The following is a 25,749-nucleotide window of genomic DNA, read 5'->3' on the forward strand; positions in this document are numbered from 1 at the left end:
TAGGCGCCGGCCATTGCTCAAGGACGGAAGTCGGCCACTTAAATATCCACGCAGGCGACATAAACCATGCAGCAATGAACAAGAGCATGCATACTATTGCTTCGTCTATTCCTACTGCTGACTGTGCATCTCTTGCCCTGTCGTCGAGATTGGACCGAGAAGCGGGTGGAGTCGCATTGCAGATATAGCGTTGCATTACCCCATCTCACGCCCAGAGACCGTTCATTTGGATACCTTGGCATGCTGTGTGACCAAACGCACATACTATTGCAACTTCACACTACCTTAAGTGTAAGTAGTATAGGTCACGGATTAACTCCGCGGACTGTCGTGAGCCTAGGACAAGGAATTCCGTATTATCTGAACTTTGTATAATAATACTATGCTTAGTATAAGTAGTGTAGCTCAAATATCTAACGCTATACACGCTTTACACGCCGGTACCACCAATTGGATCCAAGCCTGTCTTCCCGTCGCCGACCGCATCGGCCTTGATCTCCAGCATCTCGCTCGCCAGATCGCCGCCCTCCTTGACCTGGGCACCGGACTCCATCAGAGTCGCGACGGCCTTCCTGCAGACGTCGACCAGGTAAGCCTCGTCCTCGAGGCCCGCGCTGAACCGGATCTGCTGCGCCTTGAGGCCGTAGGCCGCGTGGTACTCTGGATCCTCCTTCCCGTAGATCATGGCGTTGTAGGGCATGCAGATGGTCAGGTGTGCGCCGAGGTGCGGCCCTTGGTGGAATGCGAGGCTGTCGTAGAACACTTGTGTCTGCTCGATGGTCTCTAGCTCGACTGAGAACAAACAACCGTACCCTAACTCGGGAAATTCCGGGCTCGGCTTGCGAATGAATGGCAAGAGGTTCTCGGAACCGTCCGCGTGCGGAGGGTACATCACTCTGGTAATGGGGACCTTGGCGTCTTCGGCTTGAGTCTGAAAGTATGCAGTCATAGCAGCGGCGTTACGGTTAAGCACCACAGAGCGCGGCAGATAGTCATCGCTGTTCTTGAATAGTTGATCAGCATCTCCAGAAAAGAACTCGTTATGGAAGGCTTCGCTTAGTAGTGGTTTGAGAGTGTTATAACTGGCTTTGTTTGGGTTCAATGCGATAGAACCTGCAAGTAGATCGGCATATCCTGATAATGACTTGCTGAGTGAGGTAATGATGACATCGGCCACGGGGAGGACGTCGATGTTACAAAATGAGGAGACGGTATCGTCAACTACCATCCAGAACCCGTATTTGTCGGCCTATGATACCATTAGCTTCTTAGACTTGTGAACTTAACAGTGGTTTCGGAGATCTTACCAGCTTCCGTAGCCTAAGTAGATCAACGCTGACAAGGATCGGGTTCGATGGGAATTCTGTAAAGACGTAACTGCACTGACCGCCTTGCTCAAGGTACTTTTCGAACTCGTTCAAATCGTCCTCGTCACATTTCCCGTAGTGCTTCAGACCGCCTGGACTCTCTTCAAAGAGATGCCAACTGCTATCTTTGGTGCAAGTTAGAACCACGTGGTCTAGGTTGACAGGCGTACTACTTACGGAATACAGCACCAAATACGGCAACAGGGTAAGGCCGAGATTTCATAGCTATCTCGTGGAACTGCGAGATACCCGCCATGCCGGATTGGTACAGGTAAACATCATCGGGCTGGACGGGTTTCGCATACTGCTCCACGGTAGCACGCATGAGGAGCCCGGCTATCCTCTTACGCAGCAGTCCATGGCTCTCGACTTCCGGCAGGTACGTCGGTGACGGAGCGCCGTTGCCGCCGGGGAATGTTCCCAGATCCTTGAACGTATCGAGCTTCGCCAGGAGGTGCTCACCGAGCCGCGTCGAGAAGCCGCGTCCAGCATGCTGCCACATGAAGATGGCGCCCATCATCTTCGGTGACGGGAACTCCAGCAGATAGAGCCGAATGCCGTCGATCTCGACAACGTGGTACGTCATCTCGTCCTCCGTGAGCGCCTTCTCCTTGCGGAACTTGGACACGGCGTGGTCTCTGTTCTCATGCCACACCTCTGGGGACAGGAACGCCACGATGTTGCGGCCCTCTGCCAGCTTCAGTTGCTTACAGATACCCTGCATGAGCTAGATCTGTTCGTTAGCTGGGGACATGGTAATGGTGTGCTGGAAGTTCATACGTACGGCTGCGGATGGTCCAAACGGAAAGAAGCGCGGGTACACGCTCTTGAGCTGAGCGAACAGGCTCATATCACCATCGCGGAACCTGAGGGCGCTCTCCCATTTCGGCGCATGGAGAGTGACCGTGTGCGGCCCTTCCGGAGGCAGCGAGTGCCCGAAGGGCGTTTCTACCGCGGTTATAGTGGCCATATTGGAGGGTCCGATTTGCTGTCGAATCCTGAAAACCAAACGCCCCAGAAACCGCTTTCGTCGAAATAGCCGGCTGACAGGCCTTTAAGTACTGGTTCCGAGAGCTGACGGCGCCGGGGTTTGTAAGGCCAACAGCTGAGATCCTGCCGGCGACTTAAAAGGGGACACTACGACTAACAATGTATCCGATAGGCAAACTAATTGAGGCTAACTCCGCATTACACCCCTTGCGTGGTTGTTGGCGTCGTACAGCCCCGCATTATGTCGCTACCGCTGACTGCGAGATGGGCTTGCAAACGAATGATGCAGGACAGAAACGACAATCCGTCCTTGCCAGAGACTTATATACCGTCAGTTGCCTCGGCCACGAAAACCTGGAACTTGGAACGTGGGATAAACTCAATACGTGTCCGTGCCAGGTCGCGCTGTCCGGCCGCCCCCTAGCAGTTCCGATGGGACTTGTACATACGCAACTTGGTAGTTTTAGACATCTAGATACCAATGTCTCAGATACCCTACGACCTGATAAGGACCGTGATCTCAAACTACGTCACACGTCGCAAAACTGTTTGTGCTGGGCCCCCAGCAGGAGTGCAGGTCATACGCGGCTTTGGTGGCCGGCGGAGGGCATCGGACGTGTTAGTGCTTACAGGAACATACGGCTAGGTCCTCAAAAATAATCGTCGATGTGGAATTCCGGATGGCACATCCATGATAGTAGGACACGTATTGATACTAGGGTTTCTCGCCGCGCCGAGAGACCTAAGCTATGTTGATGATCTGGACCGCAATAATTTCTCAATCGAAACTGGTGACCCGCCATCATGGGCGACGTAAGTCCAGACGTTGTCAAGCATAGCGAACCGTAGCCGCCGTGGATAAAACCAGACTTTATTTACGAGTATCCAAGAATGCTACCAAGCCAGAAAAGAAACATGATATCTCAAGCACAGACAGCCGCCAACCGACAGCGAGCCAGTAATGCAAATGCTCCCCACTACGAATACACAGCGTGAGGAAATATATACGGCGCCCATCACCGAATCTCTCTATCCCGACCTTCGAAGGCGAAATTCAACCCGACGGCAATGAATAGAGCGCCACACAACACGCTGGGGCCCCACCTGTCGTAGAACTTTGCAGCCCTGCGTTCCCTAATAGCCGCGCTTCGGTAGAGGTAAATGCCCACGGAGTAGCAAAGAGCCATGATAGCGAGGAGGGTAAAGACACCAGCAACAATGAAAGACGTAGCATTGGGTTTTGTGCCGAAATTGAGCAAGGTCACCGCAATCGTACCAATGTAGATGGAAAATTCGAGCTAGAAGAGACGTGTTAGCAAGCAGTAATCAAGTTAGGTCGAAAGAGGTCAACTTACCCATCCAAGGAATGTCCTCTCGGCGGCGAAATACACCTTTGGCTCGACGCGAACAGGTACGTAGATCTTCTTTCCCTTTGGCGCCTTGAATTTCTTGGTTTGAAGTTCTTGGCCACCAAAGAACATGCGCTGCCGATTGCTCGGTCCAACTTCGCTTGCGCGCGGAACCGGTGCGAGTGTTTTGATAGCAGTCTCAAGACCGCGGCCAGCAGCTCGTGCGTAGCTCTTGCCGAGGGCAGAATAATACGTCCAACCGCCAACCCTCCTTGACTCTTCGAGGGCATCTTCGGAGTCATATTCGTCGTCAGAGTCATACAGAGGGTAGTCCTCGTTAGGCGCTATATCTTCAGCCGTCTGGTTCTCGAGATCCGCTAGGTTGAGAGCTTGGCCCCCGCTTAGTGCAGACCGGCCATTGGAACCACTGTGTTGCGGCCCGCCAGGTCCTTCGTCCGTATCCGAATCGAGATCGTCCTCATCGTCATCGTCATCAGAGGTGGTTCCGCTCGTCGGCGATTGCCCAGGACGGCGGATACCAAAGTTTTGCATAACCGGCTTCCGGATGTCCACATCCATCTGGGGCATCCAGAAGGGCAACAACTTGATCCGATCAGGGAAAAGCGTAGCCGTTCCATGGATGAACTTGGAGAACTTGGGTACAGCTTCAACCAGATGGCTGGAGATAAGCTGTCGAACCCACTCCGGAGGCTCTTGCCCGTGCTGGGTCTGGAGCTTTACCTCCAAGACAGCATAGGGGAATTTCTCAATATCGCCAGGCGGCAGCTGGGAGAACGGATAGTCGACACCAATGTCCATGCGCCGCCAGTTGTCACCAGAGCGCTTGACGCCGTCCAAGTTGTCTTCACGGACCATGGTGAGCTCGGTGTCAAGCGAGATACGGACGCGAGCATCTGCCGGAAGCTGGAAGGCCGTTCGATTGTAGAAAGACCGGCACACTGGCTTGTAGCCCTTCTTCAAGATAGACCACTGGATCTCTTGAGCCAGCTTCTGATCTTCCGCAATCTGCTTCTCCGACTTCTTGCCATCCTTGCGCGCCTTCTCGAACAAAGCAGCCGGCAGAAGATCTCCCCGCATGTAGGCGTTGACATTCTTCTCCTTGATAGAGAAGCGTGCTTTGACCGACTGCTCGCCAGTCCAGTCCTCTCTGTGCGTCTTTCGCTCGACAAAGATCTGATCGTTCTGCATGCCGCCATACCAACGCAGACGTATGGCCTCGGCACCCTCTGTCTTCTTGAGGCGGCCTTCGTACAGGTCCCAGGTGTCGGGGTTATCATAGTAGATGGAGGTGATGGCGGCGTCCTCGGCCTCAAACTCCTTCTTGGGGTTGAAAACCAGCACGGGAAGATGCTTCAGGATGATGAGCTTGAGCTCCGTGATGTTCTCCTTGTGCACCCAGTACTTGGTCGTCTGTCGCACAAAGCTGCCCTGGCTCCCGCCAGCAGCGCTGTCTCCCTTGATGGGGTTGCCTCGGGTTCGTACAACGTCGTACATCCGGGAGAGCTTGACGACATCGCGATCGTAGTCCTCCTTGAAGAAGGCCTTCTGGCTCATCATGACGCCCCAGATCGGCTTCAGGTGCTGGTTGGTGACCTTGTCGTGCTTCTTGACGATCTTGAGGAAGCCGGTGTAGTTGACCTGGACGAACTTGGCGAGGTCGTGGACGTCGGCAATAATGTCGCTCAGGAACTCCTCGCGGGCGATGAACTCCTCCTCGCTGGGGCCCGGCTCGTTGGGCCCGCGCTCGTGCATGCGCTTGACCAAGGCATCGACCTCCTTCTGCTCCCACATGATGCGGCGCTGGATCTCGGACGTCTTGACCTGGGTCTTGCTGTAGACCTTGTCGAGCTGCTCGTCCAGCAGACTGACAAACTCGACCTCGTCATCGTTGGTCCAGGCGCTCGCGGAGGCGGCGGAGGAGGAAGCCTCCTGGGCAGGTCGGGTGGCCTTCTTGAGACACTGCTTGAGGGCGTCGTAGTCGATGTAGTGCCATTGGTACTCTGAGATGATGCTCGAGTGGAGCTGCTCGCCGAACTTCATGACGACGGTGCCGGGCGTGGCGCGCCAACCTTGGGGGACGGTGCCTGTTCGGGTCGAGATCCAAGTCTTGGTCTGAGTGCGTATATCTTGAACAATCAGCATGTGGTGGTCATGGGAGCGATTGGGGCGGGATGGCAGTCGATGGCAGTCGATAAGACAACGAGGACCCGGGTGACGAGTATCGTATCGCAAACAAGCACGTGGATCTGGGGCCTGGGGAGGGCTGGGAAGGACTGGAAGCGACAGCAACACGCACAATCAACAGTGACTCGTCCTGTTCCTGTCAGAGGAGGAGGTGGAGGAGGACGATGAGGAAGCTCAGCACATGGAAGAAGCAGTAGCTCCAACTCTGATGGGCGAGCCGCAAGGGCAAGGGCAAGAGCGGCGGCAAGAGCACGAGCACGAGCACGAGCACGCGCAGGCGGCCAATAACCAGTCCTTGGTTATGCTGCAGGAGGGGATTAAATCTCAGCAGCTGCAGGTGAGGCGGAGAGAAGAGCAACGGCCGGGGACCGGGTGCAGAAGTAACTCGACAGTACGAGGACGATGCGTCGGCAGGCAAATGTCAAGCTTTTGGGACTCTGGGTCTCTGGATGACGGAACAGCAGCCCCACGATAGCTTGTGGCGCCGGTTCAGCTGCAGTCCAGCCAGTCCGGGACGAGCTACACCAGACCGGACCAGCACTTGTTTTTTTCCTTCGTCTTTTTGTTGCTGGACTGCGGGCAGGGCCATTGGCCAATTGACGTCCCGTTACACAAGCACGTGGCGGCCCTTGGCCCATCGCTGTCTCTGCCGACCAGGTAACTTCGCACTCTGGCGGGTCTGGTAGCTTAGCAACGTTTTGGTAGATGCCCCACTGTCCAAGCTTGAACAACAGTCCGGCCAGGACCCCCTGCCGCCCCCCCAACCGCGGAACGAACCGACCTATGGCGGTCATGGGTGGTTGTCCAGTGGTTACATAACATGTCACAGAGTGGATGACCTAGCCAGAACAACCGTCTACGAGAGAACATGTGCAGCAACCCTGGTCGTTCTTTGTCGTGTATGCACGTAGCAAACGTTCTGAAAGATAGCATAGCACTTCGAACCGTGTGGTGAGACCTTCCCGTGCCGTCTCTTGGTGGGGTCGAACGGAACCGGCTGGCCTGACGCTGCTAAGCCTGAACACAAACTGTGAACGCAGCCGCCCCAAATGGCTGGCCTGATGATTGGATGTGGCCGAGTCGAGTTCCAATGGCCGTATCATTGGCCGTGGGCACCTCAATTCCGCCCCGCGACAAAAAATCGATTTTCGCTGGAGCTACCCCGCAGTGCGCTGAAGCTGGCCACTAGGTATGTAATTACATGCTGCCTCACGGTACCTGAAATTTTGAGTATCGTATACCACCAAAAGGCAAACAGAAGCTTCGCCTCTGCCCACTTTCGGATGCTATACCCTGACAAATATAGTGCATGTAAAGAGTACACCCCCATCTCATAACAATAGGGCATTTAATATCAACACTGCTTGAGAAACTCATTCACATCCACGCATATACACCCGCCATGGCGGCCGATAAAGACAGCCTCGACACCCGCGTCCCGCCGACCTGCCCCGCGGCCATCTCACAGATCCTCACCCACGCCTGGCACCACGACCTCGCGGGCCTGAAGCCACTGCTCAATGTGCCCGGCCGGGCGAGCGTCCAAGAGCCCACCACAGGCGAGACGCCCCTGCACGCCGCCATCCGCGCCTGTGGACCGGCCGCGGCCGGTAGCAACAGCGACCCGGCAGCGGTCAAGGCCGCAACCGCCGTTGTCGAGGAGCTTTTCTTCAGCGGCGCCATCTGGAATGACGTCGACTCGAACAATGAGACCCCCGGCGACGTAGCTGCCCGGCTGGGCCAGACCGACCTGTATACTATGTGCGTTGAGGCTGGTGTGAGGGCTGAGCTGCTCTTTGGCCTGCTGGAGGGCTACGAAGCGCTCTCGTCTGAAGACGAGGACGAGGATATGGCGGAGGCGGAGGCGGAGGAGGCAGGTGGCGAGAACGGCACCGCTGAGGTAGAGATCGAAGACCCCGACGAGGCCCCCGAGCTCGTTGACACCGAGATCGTCGACGAGAACCCCGACCGCGCCTTTGCGCCCCCTCAACCCGCCAACGGCGGCGACGTCAACAGCGAGGACTACCTGCGGTCCAACCTGGTGTACTCGGACGGCAAGCTGGTCGACGCCGACAAGAACGGGGTCATGATGGCCTGGGAGACGTCTATCATGCGCGCCTCCGTCGATGCGCTGCTGCCCGGCCTCGAGGCGGGCCGCAAGATTCTGAACATTGGCTTCGGCATGGGCATCGTCGACAAGATGTTCCACGAGACCAAGCCGGCCAGACACCACATCATCGAGGCGCACCCCGAGGTCCTGGCCTACATCAACGGCCCGGACTGCGAGTTCGGCAAGGACTGGGAGGCGGCCGGGTCGGAGAAGGGGGCCTACCAGGTCCACGAGGGCCGATGGCAGGACGTCATACCCCAGCTCCTCGAGGCTGGCGAGACCTACGACGCCATCTACTTTGACACCTTTGGAGAGGATTACGCCCAGTTGCGCATGTTCTTCACCGAGTATGTGCCAGGACTGCTAGAGGAGAGCGGCAAATTCAGTTTCTTTAACGGACTTGGTGCCGACAGGCAGATCTGCTACGACGTCTACACCAAGGTTGTCGAGATGCATCTGTCCGACGCCGGAATGGATGTCGAGTGGCGCGAAATGGACGTCGACATGCAGAGGCTCGGCGCAGAAGGTGAGGGTGAGTGGGAGGGTGTCAAGCGGCGGTACTGGACACTAGACAGTAAGTTTCTCGGATGCTCTAGTACGTTTCTCTTGGTGTGTCCACCCATCTAATCTTGAGCCAGAATACCGACTCCCCGTTTGCGCTTTCATGGGTTGATCTATGATTTGATATCCATACTTCGTGTATCGTGGTCGGAACTTCCGTTGTCGATTGCACGAATGCTCCCTACATCACCGGGCTGGGCTCTCACCGGAGCTTAGCTTCCGGTCCGACATCGATCCTAGACCTAGCATCGTAGGTACCGGCCTGAAGTTGATGGTCTATGATGGATACATCATCCTATCTTGCCATTCTCGCTCGCATTCACGCTCTCAAGCAGCTTGAGGCTTGCAGCATCAGACAGACTGAGAGGCCACAGCCCAACGCTGGATAGCGCATCATGGTCTGTTAATGTCGTAAGAGAGCCATGCCAGTCTCGGTTATTCGTGAACCACTCGACCAGGATTAGAATGCTTCGGACAATCTTCCCAGCGCGTGGCTGCTCGGATTGCACATGGTGCATCCGCGACGATGTTGACTAGTCTACAGAAACTTTGAAGTGTCTACAGGAAAGCAGCTCATCTTGGCTATTCGACAGAATATACATCATGTCATGTCTTGACAACTTCGTCGGAAGGTCACTAGCACATACAGTAGAAATAACAAGGCCAACTGCCCCAAAACAACCATCGCAATCTGCCACCGATCTTTGAAGCTCGTACTTCAATTGAGATACAGCAAGTCATATTTTGTCTCAGATATCTGAATGTTAAGTGGTCAGTACAGACTTGTCTCAAAGATTGATGTAGGCGTGTGCACTTCGAAGTGTTCGCCCGGCGTCTTGGAAATGTAGTGTGATACAAGTGTGAAAGGATTAACGCTTGAGAAGAAACAAGATTCTTCCAGACCATGCAAGTTGAGGCAATTGGAAGTTATATAGCCCAACCAGACTGCTTCATTGGCTCAGCTGTAATTGTGGCTTTTCAGCCGCTTCAGCTCCCCCACTTTGGTTAGGCAAGCATGTAGATATGAACGCTTGCTGCCCGTGCAGTCGAGGACGGCAAGGTGTTGATGCGGTGTCCTAAGTACAGGAAGCCCACATAACTGAGAAATCACGAGATGAGGAAATTCCTCGGGTCCCGGTTGAACGCCTTACGAGACGGAGTCCTGGGAAGCGCCAGAGAAGCGGAAGCATTCGAGGAGGGATATCCCACCCTCAGCTTTCCTCAAGACGTACCAGGCGCAGGCTCGCTGTGTCCAAGATGTCTGACACTTCTCTCGCATGTCATCACGCGCTTTGGGGACGGATCTGGATGTGAGGGTGACGAACTCCCCCACTCATTCTCGATCCCGGCTTCGACGCCGGCCTGTCCCATATGTAAAAAGACCAGGATACTGTTCGATGGCGCCAGGGCACATGTGTCTTTCGAAGAGTCGCTTCGGAGGAACGCGACGGAGCAATGGAAATTAACGTGGCGATTGAGCACGGTGGAGGCAAAGACATATCCGCAATATACGCTTCCCTACGGCTGCGTCTCCGTACTTATGACTGCGACGCACAGGGGGGGCTATGGATGGGGCATCGGCGGATTCAAGATATTCCCGGACTGCAGCAAGCCAGGAGAAGATGCAGGCGAACATGGAGGTGACGGGGCCGTACGACCCAAAAGGAGCCCAGGAGACTACCCAATAATAAGCTCGCTCGATCCATCTACGGATGCTTCTACGTCCGCTTCGCCGCAGCTGGACTTCACGTCGACTGCGGGCTCCGGCAGTCTGTCGCTGGTCACGTCTTGGGGCCAGGAGTGTGCTGCAAAGCACACTCAGTGCAACCATATCTTTGGGGGTGAAGGCATCGGTACGCCTGCGAAGCCGTGGTTCCCGGATCGCCTGATACGGCTTTCCACGACGCCGGACATAAAAAGCGTGCCAGTTGGCCAGGAAGTGCAACTCAGCGCGAGGATTGTGGAAAAGTCGGACTTACAAGACTTCTCCCCGGACCAGACCGGGAAGGAACTCCAGTATTTCTCTCTGTCTCATTGCTGGGGGCCCCCTCCCGACCCATCGGCGCCGCTCGGGGGCAGAGTGAAAGATGTGCTCACGAAGGACAAGCTCTCCGCCTGGAAAAAAGATATCGACGTGGATGACCTTCCATTGACGTTCCAAGATGCCATCAGGGTGTGCATCATGCTGCATGTGGATCACATCTGGATCGACAGCTTGTGCATTATCCAAGACAGCTTGGAAGACTGGCAGACGCAGAGTGCCGTAATGGCCGACATCTACAAGTTCGCATGGCTGAACATAGCTGCCCTGTCCGCTCTGTCGGACGACGAAGGCTTCATCAACAACAGCAGAGACCCCAAGGTAGAATTCGGCTTTCGGGCAAGGTACAGCCAGATACTCGGCGCCAACGCCGCCAAAAGAAACTCCAAGGGCCAGACATGTGTTCTCCTTGATGGCCAAGCTACCTTAGTCTGGAACGCAGCGGCTGATTTGCCAGGCGCCTCGTCTGGGAATGCGCCGCTCTACCAGCGCGCCTGGGTCTATCAAGAGCGCAACCTCGCACGGCGAACCCTGGGCTTCACCAAGCAGGGCATTTCGTGGGCTTGCGATGGCTTCGAGCGTAGTGAATACCCCGGCGAGGGGAGTCTCGTGGAAGCAGCGAGGCTGAGGCAGACGCTCCAGTCCGTCGTTGACACCGCATACAAGCTGGTCAGTATCAAAAGCACTGCGAGTCCAGAGCAGGCGGCCATCGAGCAGCAGACGCAGATACGTCAGCTGCGCGAGCGGTTTGACTGGCGCTGGCACAGCACCATTACGGCGTACACTCTGTGCGGCCTCACGAAGCAGACGGACAAGCTCATCGCGCTGTCTGCGGTTACACGCGAATACGGAACGTCCGGCCTGACCATGCAGAAGAGGTACCTCGCTGGCATGTGGGATATCGGCCTCCTGTTCCAGATGGCCTGGATCACCGTGGAAGGGAAGACGACGCCGAAGCGAAAGGCCGTCGGAGAGGAAGGATACATGGCGCCCAGCTGGAGCTGGGCAAGCATCGAGGGGCCCGTTCAGCCGCGGCTCATGTTCCCCAAGCCCGGCTTGATCGCGCTCGCCGACTTGCTGGCTGCAGACGTGGTCTTGCAGACCGAGTTCAAGTATGGGCCGGTCAAGGCTGGATGGGTCAGGCTTCGCGGCCGTTTGAATCGCGTCAAAACCATTGGGAGTCGCGGGCGGTCATTGTACTTGACTGACCAAACCACCGGAGAGGACCTTTGGTTCTGTTCGGATACAGTCGAGGGTCGCGATACCTCCCTGTGGCGAAGGAACATCCAGAAGGTGGTATGGGTGCCACTGATTGTGTCCCACGACCGCACGGTGTTGTCATGCAACTGTCTTGTTCTGACGGAGGTTGATGGATGCAGTGCTGGAGATCAGTTTATACGGCCGGGCGAGAAGGTCTACAGGCGACTGGGAACAGGCAACTTTGGCCGCATACCGAGCAAGCTTCGGGAGGACGCATTGCTCCTGGAACTCGGCACATATCCCCAGAATGACGAAGATGCGGGGCGTTTGATAAAGGGGTTCAGGCGAAATGAGGAGAATATGGAAGAGTTTGTTTTGATTTGAGCGAAAGTAAATCTCATCTTGGACGAGTGCTAGCTTATTGTTGTTACTACATTATATTTGACTATAATGAAGGTTAAGAAACTTGCGCCCGTGTTACGAGTTGAGAGCAGGGCGTCCTATCAGAGGTCTGAAATCGGGAAATACCCATGACTGTGTGGAGTACGGGATAGGCTACGTATAACACCGTTACGTGACATTACATTTCTAGATTTTTCTGCTTCTGGGATAGGGTTAGCGGCTCGCAATGCTTAGTCTTCTTGTGGAGTGTGTTTGGGTATCCAAGAAGTAGGATCAGAACGCCTTGAAGACGGCCGCCCAAATTGTGACACGTAAACTATTTGTGTATAATTCACAACGTATCGTAGATGACCACTAGAAATATAGCCAGCAGAGTTGTCTATTCTATAATGCTTGCCCATTTCTACCGCGTAAGGAACGCTAGTGCAGAATGGTCCGTTGCCTTCGGGCAATGTTATTATCTAAAGTTCTCCGGGTGAAGGATACCTGCAAGGTTGCCGGCTTCGACACGCTTCAGGGTCAGAGCCGCAATGAGAGCAGCGCCCACACCGCTACCATCTTCGGCGGCCAGGATCTCGATGGGGTCTTCCTCTCTGAGACTCTTCTTTGCCGGCCAGTCGAGGATTTCGCGTAGGGCCTGAGCGCCGCGTGCCTTGAAGTGCGGGTACTTGTTGAAAACGGAACCATCCGCACCAACGTGGCACGATTGCATGTTCTTCTTCTTGCAGATAGCAGCAACACCACAGGCGGACAGGCGCGCAGCACGTGTGCCGATCAGTTCCGCAGTGCGGCGAATGAGTTCGAGCTCGGGGCGGGTGCAAGCCAGGTTGAGCTTATCAGAGAAGAGATCTGCAGTCTCTTGCAAGTTCTCAAAGGGGTCGCTATATAGCATCAGTATCATGAACACGTCCAATTATTAAAACTTCGATAGACTTACTCCTCAATAGCGGAGAGGAATGAGGCATCCAAGGAGTAAGGCTTTCGGAGCTGCTTGAGATCCTGACCCTCGAACATGTGGATGTCCTTGTTGTCGTGAAGATCCACCATGACTAGACGGAAGATCTCTCCGAGGTAGAGACCTGCAATCATCTTCTCAAACGCCTGCTGGCCAGGTCGCGGCGACTCTTTGTCAATGATGATGTCGTAGGGCGTCCGGGGCAGGACCTTGTGCTCGTTGTCGAAAGCGCCCCACTCGCAGTTGATAGCCATGGGGGCATCCGCTGGCAGGTTCATGTGAGCCAGCTTAGGAATCGAGCCACAGTTCTCCATGTACGCAGCGTTGCAACCCGTGCCGAAGATACAGCCGACAGCCATCCTGGGATCCGTGTAGGCGGAGGCAATCAGGGTACCAGTCGTGTCGTTGATCAAGGCAGAGACCTTGATGGGAACGCCCTAGGATTGTTCAGTTTAGTATTATGAGACGAATGTACAGTCCAGGCCTGTAAACTCACCCGGGAGTCAAGGGCAGCCTCAAGCATAGGGACCACATTCTCGCCCTCGACGCCAGCAATATCAAAGCCCTTGGTCCATCGCTGAAGGACACCCTCATCGATGTAGTTTTGAGAGGCTGGATAGGAGAATGTGAAACCAAGAGGAATCTTGCCGCCTTCGGTAGGCGGGGTATCTCCGTGGTGGGTATCAATGAATTGTTGCAGACAGTCGGCAATGTATTCCCAGAGCTCCTCGGACTCTCCCGTCTTAAGCTCCTCGGGCATGCGGTACTTGGATTGAATGATGTCGAACTCCGACTTGTTATCCGTCAAAGTGATCTCGCAAACACGCAAGTTCGTGCCACCCATATCCAGAGCCAAGTATGTGCCGGTCTCGTAGCCGTCGGGGAAAGCCATAACCCATGTAGGGTTCATGGGCTATATATCGCGTCACTCGTTAGTTCTCGCAGGTCGCGGGCCAAGAGGTTGTCCAAGGGGGAGAACGTACAATGCTACCACCCTCAACACTGAGACCTGCGACACATTAGCCCTGACACGACGCCTCTGGAGGCAAGCACATACCCTTCTCCAATTCGGTGACGAAATGGTCAGAGATCTGCTTCAACTTGCTCGTATCGACAGTAAATTGCTCCTCAAGCTTCTTGATCTCTTGGAGCAAGTCCTTGGGAACATCGGCCATCGATCCTGAGAGACACCGCGAGTTAGTATTGTGGGCGAAAGATGCACGATCGAGAAAGACAACCATGGTGATAAGTGTGCCTCCGCGTGGTGGCGCCACAGGCGGACGACCATCTCCAGAGACTTTGACTGGATCGAGGACGCGGCGGTTGTGTTGGTGAGAGCATAGGGAATGATATATCGTATCACAGGCAGATACGAGACTCTTGAACTATGTAAGGTGTGTGCAAGGATGCTAGGAGATGAATCGTTTGCGGGAAGCAAAATGTCATAGGGTAGGGCGATGAATCAGAAAGATCTGGTGCAATCCTGAGGCATAGCTTGGTGTTTGAGATTCGAGCTCGCCGTCAGCAGAGGCAGAGCTTATCAACCATCCGACCAGTCCGCTTGAACGACCTTGCCGGCAAACGTCGATGCCATGTCATCTGTCTTCGGTGGAGTTGCGCCTGCCACTCTGACGTAGGGACATATCTCGCACGTCTCTCACAAAGCCTGGCTCAGCGACCAAGCCTGTGGTAAAAGGTGGACACAGATGATGTTTTTGCCCTCGGGGAGATTACTCCCCAAGACCCATTCCCAGATGCGATCCATTCGGGAGCTTCGCGGAGCTTCTCCCAGGAACTTCCGGGTATCCGTCTGTCCGACCAGCAACGGGCGACGGCCAGAATCAAAAACAAACCCCAAAGGATAGACGCAATGGAAACGGGCGGCAGGTACTACATACCCTTTCGGGACGGTGGCTTGCGAGGACCCAATCCGACCATGTTGGCGATTTGTCGGTCTTGTCGAGGGCGAAGGGAAACCTGGAGGGCAGTTGAGCTTCAAGTCTAGTGACGCAACCAGTGACAGGTGGGACCCACGAAGAGCTGAGACTGCAAAAGGCAGATAATTCTATGGAGATAGCACAGTCAAGGGAGGGGACGTTGCTGTAAGGTCACAAGCTGAAATGCACAAGAAAGAAGAAAAGAAGTCAATCTTTCTGTCCAGAAAATTCCTCAGAGCTGCAAAACTTACTCGTCAGCTCGTGGTGCAGTGGCGGTGGTGAAGTTGGGCGCGTCCGTCCAGGGGAGGGTCCGGTGAGGGGTTGTTAGTAAGGTTGGCTGAAACTACTGCGTCAGTCCAAGCTTCCTGCCAGCCCTGCACTGCACAGAAACCATTGATCGATCCCCTAAAATGGGAGTCCAAGCCCACCGAGTCCCACGCCTCAGCAACCTACCGGCCGGAGCAAGGCCGCGGCGCCGGTTCCCAAGAGCAGTGAGGCCCTATTGGGACCCTTGTAAGTGGGTCGACTCAACATGTCACTACCTACAGTACGCAAGTTGTGAGCCATAGTACTACGTTCTAGAGCGGTGTGGAGGAGTAGCGCGGTGACAGCGAAGCACGGAGGGAAGGTCGAGCGCGTAGGGGCATCAGACGAGGTGCCCAGTAGTGAGGCACTATGCCCGGATGGAGGTCCCCCAACGATGCTCATGGATGCATCATCGTGCCATGCCGCTCCGAGTTGGCTGTCAGCTCTGTCAAGGTGGTATCGAGGCTTCCTAGTCGCAGCTGCAGACGCTTGCGCGGATTGGATTGGCCAATTGCAATTACACCGAAAGTTTCGTAAATGTTGAGACATAACACAAAGGGTTTCCCGTTGCCTCTCAAGCTCTCAACCTCGGGCTTTGTTGATGGTTTTCTACAGACGCTGGCAGGCCAGACACCTCCATGTCTCGGCTCTATCCAATGCACGCCAGGATGGCTCTGTGGGAGGTACGTATGAGCTGTCAGAAACCACCCCGCGACCCGAATTCAAGTCGCAGGTGGGATGAGACGGGCCCAATTGGCTCCCTGGTGGGGGTTCTGTCCTGGATCAGGAACTCTTATCGATAAGGGACGGGGCATCCCCTGTACCATGGTAAGGTAGTCCACCTGGCCTGTGGACAAGTACCTAGGTACCTGGGCCACCCCCGACTCCACTCCACTTCCCTGACCGGATTAAACAAAGCCCTCAATTCCGACCCAAGGGACCCCGAAAGGCGCAACGTAAGCTTCTTGGAGGACAGCTGTGAGTTGATGTGTAGCTGTCTTGAAGCCAGGCCGGGCCAAGCCAAGACATCTCGCAAGTCCACGACGCATCTTTTGCTGCCACCGCCTCGACTTCCTTTTTCCTTCCCCTTCTTGTCACCAATCGCGCGTTCCTGGAGCTGCTCAATGGTTGAGCACTCCTCGCGGCAAGGTTTTCCATCATGAAGTCGATCGCAGCTTTTGCGACCGCGTTCCTGTCCCTCCTGTCGCCGGTAGCAGCCGACGCCAACGTAGCTGGTCCTTCGATTTCCAAAGTCGTCCTGCCGTCCACCTTCAAGCCGCCCCAGGTCTTCAAGAACAACAATCTTGTCCATGCCATCTCGCTCGAGAAGAACTTTGCCAAGGAGTCGGTCAATGTCGTGATCGAGAATGCCTCGGGGGAGCCTCAGGATGAGTACTTCCTGCCATTCACCGGCGATCAGATGGAGAGAATCGGCGGCATCGAGGTGAAAGACCGCAAGGATGCTGCCGTGACCGGCTTCGCCGTCGAGGCTGTCGAGTTTGATCCATTGAGGTAGGGCGAGCCAGCCGCCTTGTGCCGTTTCCAGCAGCTCTGGTAGCTGACAAGGAGACTACAGTGACACGCAGTACTACCGAATCCACCTGCCGACGCCCCTTCAGCCCAAGGCCCAACAGACTCTAGGCATCTCCTACTACTACCTCAAGGCGTACACACCACTCCCGGCCGCCATCGAGCAGACAGAGAAGCAGTACCTCGTCTACCCCTTCTCCGCATACTGCCAGTCCGCCTACCCTACGCTGAAGCAGAAGACCGAAGTCAAGTTTGCCTCGTCCGATATCCCCGACTACACCAGGATTGCCGGCCACGGTGATGTGGACGAGTTTCCACAGAAGCAGGGCTCCAAGCTCGTCTACGGTCCCTTCCCCGAAGTCCCCGCTGGAGCTGTGTCGCCCGTCAAGGTCCGCTTCGAGTTCACCAAGCCCGTTACCCACGTCTCTGCCCTCGAGCGCGATGTGGAGATCAGCCACTGGGGAGGAAACGTCGCCTTTGAGGAGCGCTACACCCTGTTCAACCGCGGGGCCAACCTGTCGGCACTGTTCAACCGAGTCAAGTGGGCACAGTCACAATATTTCAACCCGCAGTCGTACGCTCTTAAGGAGATGAAGTTTCAGCTCGATGGTGGAAGCAAGGATGCCTACTTCACAGATGCTATTGGCAATGTGTCGACTTCGCGGTTCCGAACCAACAGGCGCGAGGCCTCGCTCGAGATCAAGCCTCGGTACCCCGTGTTCGGCGGATGGAAATACCCCTTCACCATCGGCTGGAACTCGGACTCCAAGAACTATCTAAAGAAGAAGTCTGGTGACGGCTATCTCCTCAAGGTTCCGTTCCTCGAGGGCCCTAAGCAGGCCGAGGGTATCGAATACGAGCAGATCCACCTGCGAATTCTTCTGCCGGAGGGTGCCGAGTAAGCTCCAGCCCCGAAACGGAATCACCTCTCATCTACTAATCATGTGCATAGGAATGTCAAGTACTACACGTCGATCCCAGAGTCGTCCATCACCGAGTCTGTGGTGGACCAGCAGAAGACCTACCTGGACACGATTGGTCGCACCGTCTTGACGATCAAGGCTCGCAACGTCCCTGACGACTTCAGGGACCGCGAGCTGTACGTGTCCTACGACTACTCGCTGCTTGCCAGCCTCCGCAAGCCCCTTGTTATCTTTAGCAGCGTCATCTCTGTTTTTGTTGGAACTTGGTTACTATCCAAGGTCGAGGTCAAGTTCTCTACCAAATAGAGCAGGGCGAGAGCGGACAATTGTAATTGTATGTAAATACCATGGAAAAGCGCATGGTTCTCAGTATTTGAGCGGAGAGAAGAAAGAGAGGAAATGACACTATGATATGATTCTGATTTGCCCGTGACTTGTTCTATATCTGGGTTTTGGTTTGATTACAGGCACTTCACCGCCAGACTCCTGCTGCAAGTCGGGGGATCTCGAGGATCTCGATAGCCCAAGTTGACCTCTCAGCGAGTGACTATGGAAACGAATGTCTGAAACACCCAGAGCCAGTTGCAGCCTGAACCTAGACACCACCAGAAATTCGAAGGGTCGATGCAGGGTCCAAGGGTCTAGTCTCAAAAACTCCCGTGCCAGCCGTTGAAGACCGTGTGGCTGACCACAGCCGACTCCACCACCCTCAGTCGCCTACTGCTGCAGGCTGACGTCGCTGCATCATCATAGGCCAGGCTCCTAATGCGAACCCGCATAACCTCTGTCTGCACTTACACGGCAGGACGGTCGGATCATCTGGAGGATCGTCGCCCGGCTGTCTAGACACCGTTGCACAGAATCCGTGGTCTCACCTTGGCTCGGAGGGGTTGGCGTAGACAGTCGCGAAAAGTTCGAGTCCTAGGTTGCATCTCAGGTTGACCGACGCTGCGGTTAGGGTTACGGAGGCAACCGCCGCTCGTGTTGAGTCTGCCGTGGCCTTGGCTCCGCCGACTTGGTTTGCCACGGCCTTGCTCACACGACACAAGAGAGTTCTGAGCTAGAGGCTCTGGACGTAACGGTCAGGGCCCGTGTCGTGAGGCTCTCAAGGCGGAAAACCGCCATGGCCTTGGACAGAAAACGCCGGGCCGCGTCGATGTGGTGGTGTGCGTTGCAGGGAACTGGGATCCTTCTCAGTCAGCTCGCTTGGACCAGGGAGTGTGCAGGGATCGCAACCTGGCTCTTACCGGGAGAACTTGATATACTGTAGTACTCAGAGGAACCCTGAGAAACCGCCTTGGAAGCCCGCGTGATACGCCCGCTTGACCATGGGCTTTTTGTTCTTTTTTCGGGCGATCAGGCTCGGTGTGATGCGAGGGACCTTGGGACTGTCTTGGTTGTCATCGAAGATGCTAGGACGGTTCGCCGTGGCAGAGTCCCCGGAATCTAGATAAATACCAGGCTCTGTCCACGTCTTTCGCTGTGTTCTTCAACTCATCTAATTAATCACTTGACTATATTCAATCTATTCGACATCTCTTAGACGGTCGTCACACGGAAGCAAACCTAATCCCTCCGCATCCATCGTGAACTATACTCCGGCTCAGCACAGGAGCCCGCCTTATAAATGACCTACACAACGACTACAACCCGCACCTACGTCTCCGCGCAAAACATGTGCTTCCGAGCAGAGCCCAAGAAGCGGTACTATTACCACGAGGAGATCATTCCCGTGCGACAAGCCCGCCACCATCACCACCACTCGCACGCGCCGCGGGCGAGCTACCACTCCCACCATACACACAGCCCGCGCGTGAGCACGAGCAGCTACCGGCGCAGCGGCCCGGTCGTCTACACCGAGCGGACCAGCAGAACCAAATACGTTTAAGCAATAATGGGGGCATTTTGCCTCGAAATCTTATAGAAGGGGGGAGGACGCAATGCAAGCTGATCCCTTGGCCACTCACACCAACCCCGGGACGCTCAGCATCGTGTCGTGGTGTATCACTTAACTACGAAGAGAAAATGCGGCTTCTTCTTTGCTACTTGTTTTAAAGATGTTTAATCCCGATATATGAGGCGCCGGCGTCAAATTTCTTTCTCTTGGTTGTCATCGGGTCGGGGTGGTGGTCTCTGAAGTTTTCTCATACAAAAAGCGTCCGGCGTACGACGAATTGGCACCACCGAGGCTTTCGGTGCGTCATAGGGGACTCCCGGTGTGGAGGGGTTCGTTCAATTGAGGTGCCCAGGTGGTGTGGGTGGTCTGGCGCGCCTGTGCGGCGCTATGGCCAAGCCGGAGCGGGGGTCTCAGTTGACAGTTACGCCAAATGAAGAGTAGTATCGAGAAACATGATGTCATTTATTCGCACTTTCGTCATCAGATTCCACTGGTGATAGCCCGGCTGTGATCATGAGCACGCATTTTTTTGGTGATAGGGGCTCGTAGCTTATGATTGCAGTCTACCTAGTCTGCTGTTACAGATCATAACATTTCCTAGGTCTGCGCAGAAAAGTAAGGTAGAAGAATATATTACCTGCATTGTTCCAACTTCGACTTACACGCCGAAACTCTCAATCCCGGCCCCTGTTCGACTATATTGCAACGTCTCGTATTCTGTGCCCCACTGATTGACACTGGCATCTGGAATCACAGCAAGCACTCTCCTCCAACCAACTCTTGTAAGTCTGACAGGCATGCTTCCTGGTGGGCCTGCACTTGGCAGTGTTCGTCGCTGCTGCTCGATGGATAGAGTGCTGGATCAAAGAGATGAATTATAATGCGCAGGAAAGAACGAACTGCTAACTCATCCTAGACGTAAACACCTCATCACCACTCCAGAGCAGTCCTCCCCAGAAAGCCACCAATATGTAAGTACAACAGTCTCACTACACACGGTCAGCACTGGTTACATGCAATCATGGATATGTTCCGAGACATCCGTCGCAAGAGCCTCTCGTTCTTGAAGCCCGAAGAAACAACGCAGGGATGGGGCTAGAAGCAACCTCCTGCAGTCGAGATTCATGCGGTGGAGCAGGGCGGGGACTTCCTCGAGACGGAGTTTCTTTCGAGAAAAGAGTTGAACATATCCGAAGAGACGAATGAATCGGAGCTTTCCGATCGCCTATATCGTCGCCCCGGCCACGCTGCGTTGAACCTCAAGATTTGCAAAGGATTGTACCCTTACTTACCAGAATCATGGACACACAGGAATCGCGCTCTCTCCATCCGCTCGAACAAGGCGAAGTCAGGGGGCTCTGGACCGACCTCACCCCCGGGTCGCAGGCCGTTCTCGTTCGGATCACTCCGCGGTAACATGCAGCCCGAGCTGTCCCGCAAGCTGTACAAGGTTATCAAGTCGTCGAACGACTTGATCACGGCGCACGATACCGCAGGCAAGGAGCGCACGGTCATCGGCACTCAGCTCTCTGAGTGGGGCGAGGGTACTCAAGATGATGCCGTCTCAGATATCAGTGACAAGATCGGTGTAGTCTTGTCGGAGCTCGGTGTCCAGGAAGACACGTACGCGCAAAACCTCGAGGAATCCCGGACCATACTCAAAGTCATCCGTAACACGGAGAAGAGCGTCCAGCCCAGTCGTGACAACAAGGCCAAGATCGCAGACGAGATCCAGAAGTTGAAGATCAAGGAGCCGCAGAGCACAAAGATCGTCGTCTTGGAGCAGGAGCTTGTCAGAGCTGAGGCTGAGAACCTCGTTGCAGAGGCGCAACTGACAAATATCGTGAGTACTTGCAGCTGACAACACCCAATTTGCAGGCTCCTATGACTTGGACACTAACACGCTATTCAGACACGTCAAAAGCTCAAGGAGGCCTACGCTGCAGAGTTCGAAGCGGTCATTGAGAGGGCAGAGCGACAGATCATTCTTGCGAAGCACGGACGCCGCCTGCTTTCGCTCCTCGATGACGCGCCCGTAACACCTGGTGATGCAAGGACGGAATACAGACATGGGGGCGAGGCTCGCCAGATATTGAACGACGCCGAGGATGACCTGCGTAACTGGCGGCTCACTCTGGACGATGAGCCTGTCAACGCTGCGGCCGAGCCCGAGGCCTCAACTTCGGCCGGTGCTAGCGGGTCCAACTTCTTGGACACCCTGCACAAGACTCATTCCCGAGACCAGGCCGTGGAGGCTCCCCGTAGCGAATCCACCTCAGATGCTCAACCCGGAGTACCTGGGACGGCCACAGTCGGCGTTGCCTCTTAGGACGGGGTATATCACAGGGGTTCCGATTGCGTTGCTTCTCTTGGCTGACGTTAATTACGTATCTTCGACGGTGGCAGCCTTCGTTTCAGTATTGGTGGCTTGTATTTTAGGAGCATGGCTGTCTTGGGGGTAATGAAATGTTCACGGCAGTTTGTACACGCGCGTTCCGGTTTGGGGCTTAGACGAGGAAATACCATTGTATTCCAGTTTTCAGATAGTCAACATGATGATGAAATACGGTCTTCGAATCTTCTAAATTATGAACTCTGCATCTATATCAACCGTGAAGTGCAGCCAGTTACATAAGGGGAGAATATGGGATTCAGGGTGGTACGATGCATGCAGTCAATCATTCGTCTTGCGTAGCGGGGAAACTTCGGCAGCCGTCACTACTTAGTACCCATCACCAACACCTCCAGACTTGCAATCATGCGATTCTCGTCCCTTGTCAGCAAACAGTACACGGAACGAGATGGAGGCTTTAGTCTCGCGAGGGCAGAGGCTTAGAATGCCGGCCGCGTCCGTTTGCCGAACCTGCAGTCGTTGGCTAGGGACTCAGTGGCGCCGAGCGTACTCAAGTCAACCGCAGCCGGACATCTACGACGTCGTCTGTGTTGGCGGCGGGCCTGCAGGTCTAAGTCTCCTGACAGCTCTCCGTACGTCTCTCGTCCACCATTTCAAATTTAACTTGAGCGATGCGCTGACCTGCTGAACCAGGCGCAAACCCAGTCACGGCCGGACTCCGAATCGCTCTCGTCGAAGCTCAGGATCTCTCGAAAACCCGATCGTGGAAGCTCCCTCCGGACCGGTACTCGAACCGCTGCAGCTCCCTCACGCCCTCCTCCGCGCAATTCCTAGACAAGATAGGGGCTTGGGGCCATCTGCAGCGCCAGCGCATCCAGCCTTATCATGAGATGCAGGTCTGGGACGGAGTGACAGACGCGCGCATCGAGTTCGACTGGGAGAATGGAGCTCGCAGCGGGAATACCATTGCGTACATGACCGAGAACCTGAACCTGACGTCAGGGTTGTTAAGCCGCCTGGATCAGCTGCAGGGCACTACGATATTTGAATCCGCACGGGTGGAAAACATCACATTCGGCGAGGAGACTGAGGAGCTAGATCTGAACCAATGGCCCGTTGTACACCTATCCGGAGGTAAACAGCTTGCCGCCCGGCTGCTCGTCGGAGCAGATGGTGCGAATAGCCCCGTCAGGGCCTTTGCAGGCATCGAGAGCCGGGGTTGGGACTACCAGAGACATGGCGTAGTGGCGACGCTGGAACTCGAAGGCGACGGATGGGGCGGGGAGAACACGAAGGTCGCATATCAGCGATTCCTGCCGACAGGACCGGTGGCCATGCTCCCGATGCCTGGAAAATACTCGACTCTTGTCTGGTCAACCACGCCGTCAAACGCCGCCCTACTGAAGAGTCTGCCCGCAAAGGATTTCATCGCTCTGGTGAACGCAGCGTTCCGGTTGAACACCGTAGACTTAGAGTTCATGCACACAATGAGCTCGGGGCAAGAGGATGAACTACTATGGAGGTTGCAGCACACAACATTCAATAACCAGGCTGTACCGCAGACCGTTGTCGGAGTACAAGAAGGGTCGGTGGCATCTTTCCCGTTGAAGTTGCGTCATGCCGACACGTACATTGGAGAGAGGGTGGCTCTCGTGGGCGATGCGGCGCACACAGTCCATCCCCTCGCCGGACAGGGCCTGAACCAAGGACAAGGGGACGTCGAGAGTCTGGCCAAGGCAATCGAGTTTTCGGTAACCCACGGCCAGGATTTGGGCACTCGGATGTCTTTGGAGGCTTACAACTCAGAGAGATATGCTGCGAACCACGTCCTCCTGGGTGTGGTGGACAAGCTGCATAAACTCTACTCTGTGGAGAGCGGTCCCCTAGTACCGCTGCGGTCATTTGGCCTGAATGCGGTCAATGCCATGAGACCATTGAAGAACTTTTTCATGGATCAGGCCGCCGGAAAAGGCATGAAGCTTTTCTAGATGCTTGCACCTGAGGCAGCATGGGTGTATTTTACTAACGTATCACCATTGTACAACTGTTGTAGAGTATCCTCTAATGTACTATAATATAAACCGTGTACCAAGGACAAGATGACAGGACAAATGCTAGATGCTTGTTGTTCGCTGATACAGTGCTATCTTCCGGACTTGCCGAGCGCTGGATCTTTTTTTGGAAGTTGAAGCTAGTGGGGTGATTTTAGTAACCCGGGGGCGTGTTATCGTGTCCCGGCTTTTGGAGGGAAAACAATTTTTTTTTTATCGCGAACTTCGGACTCTGCCATCGACCCCACCATCACATACCAAATCACCATGGCGCCTTCATCAGGACGTGTACCCGAGCCGGAGTCGAGAAAGGTATTGTGCTACTTACCATGGACAGTCTAGGGCGCGCGGCTAACATATCGTAGACGGTTGGCATCAACAAGGAGACGGTCTCCAACACAGTCTCGACCGACTTCCCCGACAACTACCCAGATGGCGACGAGTCTTGGGACAAGGACTGGTTCGCACAGAACTTGAAGATCGAGTTCCACCAGAACGACGACTACGAGGCCCAGTTCTCGTTGATTGGAGTGGACGCGTCCATTGCCAACGCCTTCCGCCGTATCCTGATCGCTGAGATTCCTACACTCGCGGTCGAGACCGTCTTCATCCAAAACAACACCTCGGTCGTCCAGGATGAGGTGCTGTCGCATCGCTTGGGGCTTATCCCCTTCACCGGTGGCAAGGAGGGCATTCGGGACTGGATGAAGTGGTGGCACAAGCCCGTCGAGGGCGCGGACCAGTACTCGACAACATACGACCACAACACCGTGCAATTGAAGTTGCAGGTCGAGTGTACCCACAACAAGGACGCCGCACCCGACGAGAAGGACCCGACCAAGCTCTACCACAATGCGCATGTCTACGCCAAGGATATCGTCTACGAGCCTGCCGGTGCCCAGGAGCAGTACTTCTCTGGCGACAACATAATACGGCCCACCAATCCCGACATCTTGATTGCCAAGATGCGACCTGGCCAGGTCATTGATCTGGAGATGCACATGCACAAGGGCATTGGCGCCGACCACTCCAAGTTCTCGCCCGTCGCAACGGCCAGCTACCGTCTGATGCCCGTCATCAAGATTCTGAAGCCGATCCTGGGCGACGACGCCAAGAAGTTCCAGGAGTGTTTCATGCCGGGCACGATCAAGCTGGAGAAGGTCACCAAGCAGCACGTCAAGGCGAACAAGGAGTACGCCGGCCACGAGGGCGAGGTCATGGCCGCCGTCGACAACCCGCTGTACGACACGGTCAGCAGAGAGGTGCTGCGGCACCCGGAGTTCGAGGGCAAGGTCAAGCTGGGACGCAAGAGGGACCACTTCATCTTCTCGATCGAGAGCACGGGCCAGTGGGAGAGTGACGAGCTCTTCCTCGAGTCCATCAAGACGCTCAAGACCAAGAGCCAGAAGTTGCAGACCCAGGTGCAGAACATGGTCTACACCTACTCAGGCTAGGTGTCCGAGGTGTAGATGACTTTTCATGAGATGGATGGACATTATCCTGCTTGCTGAGGCTATGACTTGTGTGGTTGTGTGTGTCTATGTTTATGGGATACCATAGAGGGGCGTTAGT

The 25,749-nt window shown here is 55.1% G+C and overlaps 10 protein-coding genes across 10 annotated transcripts; 7 read left to right on the plus strand and 3 right to left on the minus strand.

Annotated features, from left to right (window-relative positions):
- Positions 1-430: 430 nt before the first annotated feature.
- JN550_003372 (uncharacterized protein) lies at positions 431-2,337 on the minus strand (the record flags this gene model as incomplete). The annotated part of the gene is made up of 4 exons (XM_049314768.1): positions 431-1,249; positions 1,308-1,492; positions 1,545-2,094; positions 2,152-2,337. 4 exons carry the CDS (start codon positions 2,335-2,337, stop codon positions 431-433), a joined length of 1,740 nt encoding a protein of 579 aa, XP_049174563.1.
- A 1,036-nt stretch (positions 2,338-3,373) lies between these two features.
- JN550_003373 (uncharacterized protein) lies at positions 3,374-5,869 on the minus strand (the record flags this gene model as incomplete). Its single annotated transcript, XM_049314769.1, has 2 exons — positions 3,374-3,655; positions 3,713-5,869. 2 exons carry the CDS (start codon positions 5,867-5,869, stop codon positions 3,374-3,376), a joined length of 2,439 nt encoding a protein of 812 aa, XP_049174564.1.
- Positions 5,870-7,313: 1,444 nt separating this feature from the next.
- Positions 7,314-8,694, plus strand: JN550_003374 (uncharacterized protein; the record flags this gene model as incomplete). Its single annotated transcript, XM_049314771.1, has 2 exons — positions 7,314-8,595; positions 8,660-8,694. 2 exons carry the CDS (start codon positions 7,314-7,316, stop codon positions 8,692-8,694), a joined length of 1,317 nt encoding a protein of 438 aa, XP_049174565.1.
- A 1,002-nt stretch (positions 8,695-9,696) lies between these two features.
- On the plus strand, positions 9,697-12,207 carry JN550_003375 (uncharacterized protein; the record flags this gene model as incomplete). Its single annotated transcript, XM_049314772.1, has 1 exon — positions 9,697-12,207. One exon carries the CDS (start codon positions 9,697-9,699, stop codon positions 12,205-12,207), a length of 2,511 nt encoding a protein of 836 aa, XP_049174566.1.
- Positions 12,208-12,682: 475 nt separating this feature from the next.
- JN550_003376 (uncharacterized protein) lies at positions 12,683-14,421 on the minus strand (the record flags this gene model as incomplete). The annotated part of the gene is made up of 5 exons (XM_049314773.1): positions 12,683-13,106; positions 13,163-13,617; positions 13,677-14,093; positions 14,164-14,189; positions 14,238-14,421. 5 exons carry the CDS (start codon positions 14,419-14,421, stop codon positions 12,683-12,685), a joined length of 1,506 nt encoding a protein of 501 aa, XP_049174567.1.
- A 2,161-nt stretch (positions 14,422-16,582) lies between these two features.
- JN550_003377 (uncharacterized protein) lies at positions 16,583-18,182 on the plus strand (the record flags this gene model as incomplete). Its single annotated transcript, XM_049314774.1, has 3 exons — positions 16,583-16,935; positions 17,000-17,851; positions 17,906-18,182. The coding sequence occupies 3 exons, from the start codon at positions 16,583-16,585 to the stop codon at positions 18,180-18,182; spliced, it is 1,482 nt and encodes a 493-aa protein (XP_049174568.1).
- Positions 18,183-19,551: 1,369 nt separating this feature from the next.
- Positions 19,552-19,764, plus strand: JN550_003378 (uncharacterized protein; the record flags this gene model as incomplete). Its single annotated transcript, XM_049314775.1, has 1 exon — positions 19,552-19,764. One exon carries the CDS (start codon positions 19,552-19,554, stop codon positions 19,762-19,764), a length of 213 nt encoding a protein of 70 aa, XP_049174569.1.
- Positions 19,765-21,190: 1,426 nt separating this feature from the next.
- Positions 21,191-22,102, plus strand: JN550_003379 (uncharacterized protein; the record flags this gene model as incomplete). Its single annotated transcript, XM_049314776.1, has 2 exons — positions 21,191-21,616; positions 21,686-22,102. 2 exons carry the CDS (start codon positions 21,191-21,193, stop codon positions 22,100-22,102), a joined length of 843 nt encoding a protein of 280 aa, XP_049174570.1.
- A 508-nt stretch (positions 22,103-22,610) lies between these two features.
- JN550_003380 (uncharacterized protein) lies at positions 22,611-24,114 on the plus strand (the record flags this gene model as incomplete). Its single annotated transcript, XM_049314777.1, has 2 exons — positions 22,611-22,758; positions 22,820-24,114. 2 exons carry the CDS (start codon positions 22,611-22,613, stop codon positions 24,112-24,114), a joined length of 1,443 nt encoding a protein of 480 aa, XP_049174571.1.
- Positions 24,115-24,444: 330 nt separating this feature from the next.
- Positions 24,445-25,631, plus strand: JN550_003381 (uncharacterized protein; the record flags this gene model as incomplete). Its single annotated transcript, XM_049314778.1, has 2 exons — positions 24,445-24,489; positions 24,543-25,631. 2 exons carry the CDS (start codon positions 24,445-24,447, stop codon positions 25,629-25,631), a joined length of 1,134 nt encoding a protein of 377 aa, XP_049174572.1.
- Positions 25,632-25,749: the final 118 nt, after the last annotated feature.

Source organism: Neoarthrinium moseri (assembly GCF_022829205.1).
Source record: "Neoarthrinium moseri strain CBS 164.80 chromosome Unknown scaffold8_Wmoseri_CBS_16480, whole genome shotgun sequence".
NCBI lineage: Eukaryota > Fungi > Ascomycota > Sordariomycetes > Amphisphaeriales > Apiosporaceae > Neoarthrinium > Neoarthrinium moseri.